The sequence below is a fragment of the Chiloscyllium plagiosum genome, unplaced genomic scaffold (assembly GCF_037043375.1).
Source record: "Chiloscyllium plagiosum isolate Xiang-an unplaced genomic scaffold, Cpla_swu_hap1 HiC_scaffold_11, whole genome shotgun sequence".
Lineage (NCBI taxonomy): Eukaryota > Metazoa > Chordata > Chondrichthyes > Orectolobiformes > Hemiscylliidae > Chiloscyllium > Chiloscyllium plagiosum.
In genome coordinates this window covers 45800191-45813355 of record NW_028270149.1, presented here as the reverse complement: position 1 = coordinate 45813355, position 13165 = coordinate 45800191, and the positions used below count along the sequence as shown (strand labels likewise).

The window sequence follows — 13165 nt, the reverse complement described above, 5'->3', positions numbered from 1 at the left end:
CTGGGTGCACAGAGGATGCAGAATTTTTGGCTCCACAAACTTGAGCTTTAAAAGTGGCCACTCACAATCTCCATTTTCTTTTGGGGTCATGGGTTGGATTGGAATTCATGCTGGGCAATCTAGAAGGAGCTGATGAAGTTGCCAGTTGCTGAGATGGGCTGGGAAGAAAGTAAAATAAACCATGAGGCATTCTTTCAACTCTCAAAACCTCTTAGCTTCGTTCACCCCTCCTCAACTTTGCCCAAGTTGTCTGGCCAGTGCTAATCCAGTGTGTTCCTCCTAGATTGAAAATGGGGCAAGTGTGGGTGGCCATTTGTAAAGGTCAACTTCATGGAAACTGGGAAGTCCCCTACCTCTGCACTCCTCGTCTGGGATCAGAATCAAGCTGACCTCCATATTAGTTATGACTAACCCTGATCCTCACTTGAATGCCAGTCTACCTTTCACGTTCCTATTGAACAGTTAAGAAATAGGATCCAAAGTGAGGCGTCTTGTGGCATGCCTTGGTTGACTTTTCCTGCATGTTTAAAGTTTCAATTCATTTTGCACATAACATTGCTGAAAGTGTGGATTGACAGTGGCGTAGCAAAGCCAAGAAAGTATTTGGGACCTTGCCGAACCGTAGGACAATGTGTATGCCTTATGCAGTGAAATAGATTTTTAATAAACATTGAAGGAAGGACTGAGATTGAGAGTTAATTGGATGGGTGCATTCAAATTAAGTACTGCAAATAAAACAATGAAGAAAAGAAAGTTTGGATTAAAAGGGAGTGAAAAAGAAATGGAAATTGAACTAGATGAAAACAATATAAATTTAAATTTTGTCAGTATTAAAATCATCAGTAATAATTCTCAACACTTTTAATTTTTCACTTTCTGTAAAATGTTTTGTTTGATATACATTGCCAATGACCATATGTTTAAAATAAATATCTTTTACTAGATTTAACTTTTTATGTAAAGCTTAATAGGAAATTAATATACAAAAATGCAGCCTCATGAAAATTATGGGGAGTTTAAGAGCAAGTTGCTAGTTTTGTATAGCTAGTCGTAGAGCAATACAAATTGTTCACTAACTTGGGGTAACGTATTATTCAAGTGGTATCTCCTCCTTGCCGCAAATTTCTAGTGGATTACATTAACATATTTCCATTTTTTTATTATTCATTCTGTGATAAGGGCATCGCCAACTAGGCCAGCATTTATTGCTCACCCCTAATTGCCCAGAAGGCAGATAAGAGGAAAGCATATTGCTGTGGGTCTCGACTCACATGCATACAAGACCTGGTAAGGGTGACCGCTTCCTTCCCTAAAGGGTATTAGTGAACCGTATGGGTTTTTCCTGACATTCATGGTCATCATTAGATTCTTAATCCAGATTTTTATTGAATTCAAATTCCACCGTCTGCTGTGATAGGTTTCGAATCGGGGTCCCCAGGGTATTACCTAGGTCTCAGGATTGAGAGTCCAGTAATTATACCACTAGGTTATCAACTACCTTTATTACTTAATTTTTCAAGAATCTCTGGAACATTGTTTCATAAGAACATAAGAACATACGTACTAGGAGCATGAGGAGGCAATTTAGGACCTTGAGTGTACTCTGCTACTTATACTATCGTGGCCGATCTCATCAGGGCCTCCACTTTCCTGCTCCTTGCCCATAATCTACGAACCTATTAAACAATTCTAATTAAACATCTGTTTATCTTCTCCTTAAATTTATTCAGTGTCCTGGGATCCACCATATTCTGGGGTAGTAAATACCACAGATTCACAACACTTTGAGAAAAGTGATTCCTCCTCATCTCTGTTTTTAATTAACAACTCCTTAGCCTAAAACTAAAGCCAAATGTTGTAACATTAACTAGAAAGTGAACCATGGAAATAAAAGATAATTCACAATTTAAAAATGAGTTTGATATTTTATGTTGCTTGTAATTGACATAAAAACCAGAAATGTTGGTGTTGGATCTCAGGTGAGCAGAGCATCAACTCCAAGTATTGGGTTGACATTTGACGAGGAATACATGCCCATGGTGGGGCATGAACAATTAAAAGCTGGATGAGATCCTTCAGGCTTCATTGCAGTCAACATGGGAAGAGATAACTTGAAGTTAAAGACCATAGGAAATGCAATTTTCTATTGCAAGTGGCTAAAGAATGTCATGCATAAAGCCTCAATTGGAACTTTGTATGAGAATACGGTAAAGCAGACTGATGGAGAAACATGCTTGAGAAGTGTTTGAAACTAAATTGAATCTGGTAGTCGTTCATTACAGCATAATGCACAAGATATGTTTGTTTTTCATTTAACCGCAGGCAAACCATAAAACAGCTGCTGATTAATCTGAATATAATTAATTTGAAATGATTAATAAAACTAGAGTTATAGGGTAGCCAGGAAGGACCTGAAGAGAGAGCTAAGAGCAGCAAGGAGGGGACATGAAAGGTCCTTAGTCGGTAGGATTAGGGAAAACCCTAAGGCTTTCTATAGGTATGTTAGGAATAAAAGAATGACTAGGGTAGGAATAGGTCCAGTCAAGGATAGTAGTGGGAAGTTGCGTGTGGAGGCGGAAGAGATTGGGGAGACACTGAATGAATACTTTTCTTCAGTATTTACTCAGGAACAGGGCATTGTCGTCGATGTGAATACTGAGTCACAAATAAGTAGAATGGATGGCTTTGAGGTATGTAGAGAAGAGGTGTTGGAAATCCTGGAAAAGGTGAAAATAGATAAGTCCCCTGGGCCTGATGGCATTTATCCTAGGATTCTCTGGGAAGCAAGGGAGGAGATTGCAGAGCCATTGGCCTTGATTTTTATGTCCTCTTTGTCTACAGGAGTAGTGCCAGAAGACTGGAGGATAGCAAATGTGGTTCCCTTGTTCAAAAAGGGGAGTAGGGATAACCCTAGTAACTATAGGCCGGTGAGTCTCACTTCTGTTGTGGGCAAAGTCTTAGAGAGAATTGTAAGGGATAGGATTTATGCACATCTGGATAGGAATAATGTGATCAAGGATAGTCAGCATGGTTTTGTGAAGGGCAGGTCGTGCCTCACAAACCTTATTGAATTCTTTGAAAAGGTGACGAAGGAGGTTGATGAGGGGAAGGCGGTAGATGTGGTATATATGGATTTTAGTAAGGCGTTTGATAAGGTTCCCCATGGTAGGCTACTGCAGAAAATACGGAGATATGGCATTGAGGGTGAGTTGGAGGTTTGGATTAGGAATTGGCTGGCTGGAAGAAGACAGAGGGTAATAGTTGATGGCAAAGTTTCTTCATGGAGTGCCGTCACTAGCGGTGTTCCGCAAGGATCTGTTTTGGGACCATTGCTGTTTGTCATTTTTATAAATGACCTGGAAGAGGGGTTAGAAGGTTGGGTGAGCAAGTTTGCGGATGATACGAAAGTCGGAGGAGTTGTTGACAGTGAGGAAGGATGTGGCAAGTTACAGCAGGATATAGAGAAGCTGCAGAGCTGGGCAGAAAGGTGGCAAATGGAATTCAATGTAGCTAAGTGTGAGGTGATTCACTTTGGGAAGAATAACAAAAAGATGGGGTACTGGGCTAATGGTCGGATACTTGGTAGTGTGGATGAGCAGAGGGATCTTGGTGTCCATGTACACAGATCTCTGAAAGTTGCCACCCAGGTAAATAGTGCAGTGAGGAAGGCATATGGCGTACTGGCTTTTATTGGTAGAGGAATTGAGTTCCGGAGTCCTGAGGTCATGATGCAGTTGTATAAGACTCTGGTGCGGCCGCATCTGGAATATTGTGTGCAGTTTTGGTCGCCATACTATAGGAAGGATGTGGAGGCACTGGAACGGGTGCAGAGGAGGTTTACCAGGATGTTGCCTGGTATGGAAGGAAGATCGTATGAGGAAAGACTGAGACACTTGGGGCTGTTTTCACTGGAGAAAAGAAGGTTTAGGGGTGACTTGATAGAGGTGTACAAGATGATTAGGGGGTTAGATAGGGTTGACAGTGTGAACCTTTTCCCGGGTATGGAGTCGGGTATTACAAGGGGGCATAACTTTAAATTAAGGGGGGGGTAGATATAGGACTGAAGTTAGGGGTAGGTTCTTCACTCAGCGAGTCGTAAGTTCATGGAATGCCCTGCCAGTAGCAGTGGTGGACTCTTCCTCTTTATGGGCATTTAAGCGGGCATTGGATAGGTATATGGAGGATAGTGGGTTAGTATAGGTTAGGTGGGCTTGGATCGGCGCATCATCGAGGGCCAAAGGGCCTGTACTGCGCTGTATTCTTCTATGTTCTATGTTCTAGAGTCATGGAATTTTCACAGCACAGAAAGAGGCCCTTCAGCCTATTGTGTCTGTGCAGCTCATCAAACCTCCATCTATTCTATTCCCAGCACTTGGCCCATAGCCTTGTATGTAAGGTATTTCAAGTGTTCATCTAAAAATTTATTTAATATTTTGAAAATTCCCACTATACCACCTTTTTAAGGCAGTGAATTCCAGATACCTAAGTCACTCTGGGTAAAAATATTTTTCCTTAAATCCCCTCTAAACATCTGCTCCTCATCTTAAAACTGGCTATTCACCCCTCTGCTAAAAAAATAAAGATTTCTCCCTAACTACCATGTTTCTGCCTCTCAGAACTTTGTACACCTCAGTCAGGCCCCCTCATCCTTCTCCTCCCTTAGGACAATAACCTCAGCCTATCTTCTCTCTCTCCATAGCTGAATCACTGCAGCCAAGGCATCTTCCAGTGAATTCTTCTGCATCCTCTTTCATGCAATCACATCCTTCCTATAGTGTTGTGACCAGAACTGCAGATAATACTCAAGTTGCTGCCTAATTACACTGTTTCATTATAACCTCCTTGGTCTTGATTTCATTGTATTGACTAATAAAGGCAAGTATCCCATATGTCTTCTTAACTACCTTACTTACTGAACAGCCCTATCGTCCTCCTTTTGCTCTCTGTACTTCCTAGGGTAATACCATTCAATATGTACTCTCTTGACTTGTTAGTCCTCCCAATAAGGTACGATCACACACTTTTCAGGATTAAATTTCATTTGCCACTGTGCAGCCCATCTCACCATCTTGTCCATATCACCCACTAGTCTTAAGGCTTTCCACTATGCTATTTACCACACCATCAATTTTTGTGTCATCTGCAAACATACTGATCATAACTCTACATTCATCCTACTAAAATAGTACATGGTCTGGAATGGCCACTTTATCTGTGATAGTTTACAGAATCCATCCTGCCAAAAGACAAAAGCTACAAAAGGCATTCATACAACATATCTCCCAATGATGCTTCATGGTCTTATCTTTATTTATGTCACCTTGTTCTGCAAGAGAGAATTTTGTAGCACTATTGGATGTGCCTGGAATAGTTGAATAGCTGGATGTGTTTGGAGATAGTGAGTGAACATGAGGCCGTTAGCATTAGTAGATGTCAGGGTGAGATATCTGATTGCAAGATTCAAAGCCTGTCACATTCTGAAATGTGTCTGATGTGATAGGACCAATGATCAAACACTTTGGGAATTTTCTGGCCTAACAACATTTTTTAAACAATTTCTTTTAGGCATTTCTAACAGAATTTGAGGAATTTGGGTTGACTTCCAATTTCAGGATCATAAGTAAACAAAATGAAAGATACCGTCAAAATGCATATACTGAGGAACCTCGATTATCTGAAGGACATGGGCGGGGAGTATTTCGTTCAGTTAATTGAATTCCGGACAATTGAATGCCAGATTACATAGTTTAGCCAAGCATCGGGACCTTACGATCTTGCCGGATGATCCAATATTCAAATGATTGAATTCCGGATAATCGAGATTCCTCTGTATTAGAAAAATGGAGGACAAACTTTCCTTCCAACTAGAGTGTAGGTTCAGAGTGCTGTAGTAACCTAAATTTCCATAAAGCTGCTAGGAGGGGGATGGATACTAACATACTTCGTGAGACATCCCTGAACTTTTTTGTTGTTCTTTTCCCAGGTGTGGCTCTGACCTTGGAGTATCACATGGCAGCAAGAATAATATTGAGCTGTTGTCTGGCCCCTACTCTACCAAAGCCTTCAATCTCAGGATATAGTGAGTCTGCTCATCTGGAAATGAGTTTTGATAATGGCAGCGATTTGGGTAGCAATGATAGCAGTTGCCACTTCAATGAGGAATTCAAATACATCTTATTGCCAGTGTCCTATGGAATAGTATTTGTGGTTGGCCTTGTTCTCAATGCCATTGCGCTGTGGATTTTCTCATGTAAACTGAGACCATGGAATGCCAGTATAATCTATATGTTTAACTTGGCTCTTTCAGACCTTCTATATGTGCTATCTCTGCCACTTCTTACATATTACTATGCAAATCGGAATGATTGGCCATTTGGTGTGATTCTGTGTAAATTAACCCGCTTCCTTTTCTATGCCAACCTCTACTCCAGCATTCTTTTTCTTACTTGCATCAGTGTGCACAGATTCATAGGCATATATTACCCTTTCCAATCACTCAAATGGATTAAAGTGAAGCGGGCCTGGGTCGTATGCCTGCTGGTCTGGGCAGCTGTCATCATCTGCCTCATTCCCAATTTGCTTTTTGTCACAACAAGCAAACGGGCTGGTGACATACTCTGTCATGACACAACACGTAGGGAAGATTTTCCTCAGTATGTTTCATACAGTTCTGCTATCATGGTGATTCTCTTTATCATACCATCTTTCATCATTGTCATCTGTTACAGTTTAATGACCAGAGAGTTGATCAAAGCCCCCATGTCTAAATCCAATAAAACTTCATACAACGTCAAAAAGAAATCCATTAAAATGATCATCATTGTTTTGTTTGTCTTTTCCTTGTGTTTTGTACCTTTCCATATCACAAGGACAATATATTATACTTTCAGGGTACTTGAGAAGAGCTGTTATGCACTTAACATTGTGAACTTCACATATAAGATCACAAGACCACTGGCCAGTGCCAACAGCTGCATTGACCCTATTTTGTACTATCTGGCTGGAGACATTTATCGAAAAAAGGTTGTGCATGCTGTGATTAGGAGAAAAGGTTGTGTTCGCCAAACTGTATCAAAAATGGATCGCAAAACAAATGAAAAATCAATGATAAACACTGGTACCGTCTATTCCATTATGCAGAGGTGAGACTGATGCAATCAAGAAAATCTCTTAACTTTTAGGTCAACAATCGTCAGAAAGGCCCAAAATGGTTGGTTGCTCATTAAATAGAAGCTTTCACACTAATGCTGACTAATGGACCTGGATACCAGTGACATTCAGATTAAACTTGTTGTGACCCAAACCAAACATTGTCTTTGATGACTTCAATTGACAATCATAAGAAGACAATAACTTGTTTGGCTGAGAAATGTAAATGAACGTAAAATGATCTCTATTTCAAATGCCCACTATAGCACCCTCCAAACCCACAACCTCTTGAAGGTCAAGAGCAACAGATGTATTGGAGCACTACCAACTGCAAATTCCCCTCCAAGTCAAGCACCATCCTGACTTGTAAAACTATATTACCATTCCTTCACTGAGCCTGGATTACAATCCTGAAACTTCCTAATAGCAGAATAGACTTACCTACTCCACATGGATTACAGCATTCAAAAGTGTGGCTCAGTGCTACCATCTTGAGAGGAATTACATCAGACAATAAAAATTCTGGCCTTGCCACTCATACCCCATCAAGGAATAATCTAAAAGAAAAACAATTTCTTACACGTCTCAAAGCGTTTCTCAATTGTTGTTAAGACCAAAATGAGTGATGTTTGGACTAGGAGTATCATTTATGGAAAACTGAAAAAAAAAATGCAGACTATATTTTCCAGGAATTGTGTCATCTCAAGATTTAAATTTTATAGTGGATACATTTATTTCAAAACATTTGGCAAATGTTTCCATTTTGGTTCATGAACCTGACACTGGGATCAAATGTATGTCTTTACCATGTGCCATGTTGAGAATAGCAATCCAATAAATCAGGTTTTCAGGATTGAGCAATTATTAGCCAGAGGGTGTGCTTACCATCCAATTGAGGATGGTGGATGAGCTTTGAAAACTGGAGGACCAATAGGATACTTACAGGAAAAGACAGGTGAGGTAATCTTTTGTGTTTTCTCTGCACTTTGAAAGGCTTTGAAATAAACAATGCTCAGATTTGTTGGACTTCCATCTTGGCAGCTGTGGGCACTGTGATGGGCAGGTAGATGGATTGGGCTGGGGTACTCAGGTGATCCTACAGCATTACCCTCTTGTCACCCTCTTCCCCAGTTTACTATCAAGAAGCACCTCCAAGCTTATGCAATATTCTTCTAGTTGGCATTCTCCTCAATGGCATTAGTTGGTATTTTAACTGTTCTGCACTCAATATGGCCTTAAAAAAAATGTTTGAGTGGATGGTGCTAGTACACTGGCATGTTGGCCAGTGGTGTAGAATTATGCATCCACCTGCCTCAGTTCCTGCTGCACAGGGCGAGAATAGTCCTGCCTATTAAGTCTTTTACTGCTTCTCTGATAAGAATTACATGTGTTTTAGAATTTTTTTTCTGATACTCTCTATTTTCTTACTCAATATGCTGCTATTATATTTCATACTAAGTTTGTTTCAATGCAGGTTTTTGGACTGATTTCAAAACAGACTTACATTCATCCCCTGAGTTCAAAATACAGTGATATTATTTAGATTATTTTTCAGTTTCTTTTTATACTCGTGTATAGCTTGGTCTGTTTTCTTTGTTTTCCTTTGGTGGCAATGAATTTCATTTTGGAATAGATTGAATTTGCTTTTTTTTTCAAATATATTTATGTTAATGTTGCAATAAAGAGCAAAAATATACTGAAACAGTTCAACTTTTACTGTCCATGTTGCCTCTGAAAATATTAAACCAGCCTCCTGAAGAAAACTGATGACCAGCAATGCAATAGTATCATTTAGTTGAAGCCGTTTCTCTCTTCTGAGTTTCTGATGTAGGGATGGGACTATAAACCATCTAAACCTAAATAGGTCAGGTGGCGACCTAAGTGAAAAATCATCATGAAATTGGTGGTGAAAACTGGGAGTTTCAGTATGCATTACTTCCCACAGCTGTGTGCCTGCACGATGTGAGCTTTTGAAGTAGATTTATATTTTAAACTGGTATAAAATCGAAGGATCACAAATTATCTATGAAATGCATATTTCTTTTGCTAGATGTTAATCCTGTCTATTTTTCAACTTTGAACACTTTTGAACTAAAACCAGAAATTAATAACCAATACTTACTGTAGCAAGCCTGTTTATATAGAGTCAAGAGTGACTGTAAATATTTTAAAGACTATTCTTGAAAGAATGGATCATATTTCAAGCCATTCAACTCATTCTAAATGAATGCATTGATCTTATGAAATTCAGCTATCAGGAGGTGATGACCTAATAGTATTATTACTAGACTAAGATTCTAGAAAATCCAGAAAATATCATGGCAACCTGGGTTTGAATCTCACCATGGGAGATGGTGGAATTTGAATTCAAGACAAAAAGAAAATCTGGAATTAATACATAATGGGCGGCACGGTGGCACAGTGGTTAGCACTGCTGCCTCACAGCGCCACCCGGGTTCAATTCCCGCCTCAGGCGACTGTGGAGTTTGCATGTTCTCCCTGTGTCTGCGTGGGTTTCCTCCAGGTGCTCTGGTTTCCTCCCACAGTCCAAAGATATGCAGGTCAGGTGAATTGGCCATGCTAAATTGCCCGTAGTGTTAGGTAAGGGGTAAATGTAGGGGTATTGGGTGGGTTGCACTTCGGTGGGTCGGTGTGGACTTGTTGGGCCGAAGGGCCTGTTTCCACACTGTAATGTAATCTAATCTAATCTAATTACTGGACTATGAAACCATTGTTGCAAAAGTACAACTGGTTTACTAATGCCCTTTATGGAATGAAACTGCCATCCTTACCTGGTCTGCCTACATGTGACTCCAGATCTACAGTGATATAATTGATACTGAACTGCCCTCTGAAGTGGCCAATGATGTGCAACTAATACTGTCCTAGCCAGTGAAGCCCAATTTCTATTGGTTTAAAGTGAATTTCAAAGTTTCTTCGCAAGACAATAATGGAAGTGTTTCATATTATGGAAAAGAATAAAAAAAAGTAATTGACTGAACATAATCAGGTTTAAGGTCTGTTAAAAAATATTGAACTTAAATTTTCAATTGTTTGTGAAACGATAAATACAAAACTCATAAAATATCAGAATTTTGTCATCCTCAGTAACGTTTTAAAATGTATTGTATACTTGGGATTACTAAAAAATACAATAAAGTGAAAATATTTTGAAAGCCTTTGAACACCCTCAAGAACAACTTAAGACATTAATATATAAAAATGAAGCAAACAAAAACCTAAAGGTAAGGTTGAGTCTATAGGTTATGGAGAAGTTCAGCATCAATTTGATGGCAGGTGAAAGAGACAGAATTATAGAGGCATAGAGATGTATAGCACAGAATCAGACCCTTTGGTCTAACTCGTCCGCACTCCAAGATCTCTTTGTTCAGAAACACTCCACAGGACCTTATCATTAAGAGTATAAGTCCTGTTCTGATTTGCCATTCCAAAATGCAGCATCTCACATTCATCTAAATTAAACTCCATCTGCCACTTCTCAGCCCATTGGAGCACCTGATCAGGATACCATTGTACTCTGAGGTAACCTTCTTCGCTACACCTCCAATTTTGGTGTCATCTGCAAACTTAAAAAACAGCGGCTTAACAGGGATTTTAACCCTGGATCAACAGATTACAAGTCTGATGTCCTACTGACTGACATGTTGTGCATGAGATGGTTGTGAGGAGGATGCCCTTAATATTATCTGGTGATACCAGTCCCGTTGGGCAGCATTAGAATAGAATAGAATATCCTTTATTGTCACATGTACTCATGTACAGAAGTAAAGGAGTAGAGTGCAAAGTTTACAGTGTTGCCTCTCACGACATCATTTTAAGTACAAATCTTAGATACAAAAAGTGGAATAAAAAAGAAAAGAAGTTGCATTACGTTACCCAGTGATCCATAGCGTAAGTTACAGAATCAAGATATCGTTTTTTTAATCATCAACAACTTATGGTGCACGGATATTGCAACCTTGGGCAGCCATTGCTCCCCAGACCTTGAATTCCTCACCATCAAATGCCGCTCCATCTATCTACCATGGGAATGTACTGCTGCTATATTAACTGCTGTGTACATACTGCCACAAGCAAAGGTTGAGGAAGCTCTGGATGTGCTGTACTCCACCACTAATACCCTGGAGATGGAACATCCTGAGGCGTGTTTATTGTAACTGGCAACTTCAATCAAACCAGTCTAAGAAAGGTGTTGCCCAAGTACCACCAGAACATTACCTGCCCCACCAGGGGCCCGAACATTTTAAACTACTTCCACACCACTGTGAAAGACGCCTACCGCTCCATCCCCCATCCTCATTTTGGGAACTCTAACCACAATGCCGTGTTTCTTCTCGCAGCTTACAGGCAAAAGCTGAAGCAGGACACCACTTCATGGATACAGGTCCAGTGCTGGTCAGAGGAGGCAGAGGATCAACTCCAGTGCTGTCTGGAATCGGCTGATTGGGCCATGTTCAAAAGGTCTGCAGGTATCTTGGATGAGTACGCCACCACCATCACAGACTTTATCAGCAAGTGTGCGGAGGACTGCATACCAAGGAAGTCAAGCCAGGTGTTTCCCAACAGGAAACCCTGGATGAATCAGGACATACAGAACCTGTTAAAAACCAGGCATGAGGCCTTCAGATCAGGAGACCCACTCAAATATAAGGAATCCAAGTATGGCCTTCGCAGAGCCCTTAAGACAGCCAAAGACCAATACCGATCCATATTAGACACCCAGTCAGACACCTAGCGATTATGGCAAGGACTGAATGACATCACAGGTTCGAAAAAGAGACAGTGCAAGATAGCAGACAATGACACATCCCTCCCAGATCATCTCAACGCCTTCTATACTCGCGTTGAGCAGAATTTCAGCGAAGAGGTAACACCTATTTCGAAGAGTCTTGACGAGCCTATCCCAACAGTCACTGCATCAGAGGCCAGATCAGTTTTCCTTCGTGTGAAAGGAAGTGATGGGACCCCAACACACACACACACACATTAACAGCACAGAGGTAGAATGAGTGGAGAGGGTCAAGCTCCTGGGAGTGGTCATGCACAACAAGTTTTCTTGGACTCTTCATGTGGACGCACTGGTTACAAAGGCCCAACAATGTCTCTTCTTCCTCAGGCAGCTGAGGAAATTTGGCATGACAGCGAATACCCTTGCCAACTTTTATAGGTGCACTATCGAGAGCATTCTGTCTGGATGTATCACTACCTGGTATGGCAACTGTACTATTCAAGATCGGAGATGGTTACAGAGCGTGGTGAACTCTGCCCGGACAATCACAAAGGCCAACCTCCCATCTATAGAATCCATCTACCAGGCCCGCTGTCAAGGAAAGGCCGTCAGCATTCTCAAAGATCCATCCCACCCTGAGAATGTTTTTCTACAACCTCTACCATCAGGGAGAAGCTACAGGAAGCCTGAACACATGCACCAGCCGGTTTTGAAACAGTTTCTACCCTACAGTTATTAGAATACTTGAATGAACTTACTAACTCTTAACATTTGTCTGTACATGTGTTTTTGTTTTTGCCACTGTTTACCTATTATTTACTTATATATGCTACTTAACTCTGTGATCTGCTTGTATTGCTTGCAAGACAAGCTTTTCACTGTGCCTCAGTATATGTGACAATAAATTCAATTCAATTCAATACAGTTCAATTCAGGATAAATATTACAGTCAGATAAACAAATTACAGATACAGATTACATTGTAGTAGCTCAGAGCTGCGGCTCCCACACATGGTCTGACCAGTCTTGCAAGCTGCTGACTACCCGCACCAGATCCCAGTCCAATAACCGTTCACGCTCTGCTCGAGACCTCCAGCTCGCTCCACTCTGGCTCTCAGTTCCTCCAAGGTAAGTTTTCTTACCAGGAAAACACACTTTAAAAACGTAGAAAAAAAAGAGAGGAGAAACAAAGTGAGATAAAAAGCAGATGGATTGACCAGCTCCAGGCTGAGGAACCTGATTACTGCCTAATCCATCACCGCCATC

The 13165-nt window shown here is 40.7% G+C and overlaps 1 protein-coding gene across 1 annotated transcript in view; it reads left to right on the top strand.

The window, feature by feature from the left end:
- The window catches only part of LOC122557256 (P2Y purinoceptor 4-like), a 51558-nt gene extending 41877 nt beyond the window's left edge, over positions 1-9681 (top strand). Inside the window, exon 6 of the mRNA XM_043704761.2 lies at positions 5984-9681. Coding sequence (XP_043560696.2) covers positions 6010-7146 — 1137 coding nt within the window. The 5' untranslated portion in view covers positions 5984-6009 and the 3' untranslated portion in view covers positions 7147-9681. The remainder of the gene's footprint in view (positions 1-5983) is intronic.
- Positions 9682-13165: the final 3484 nt, after the last annotated feature.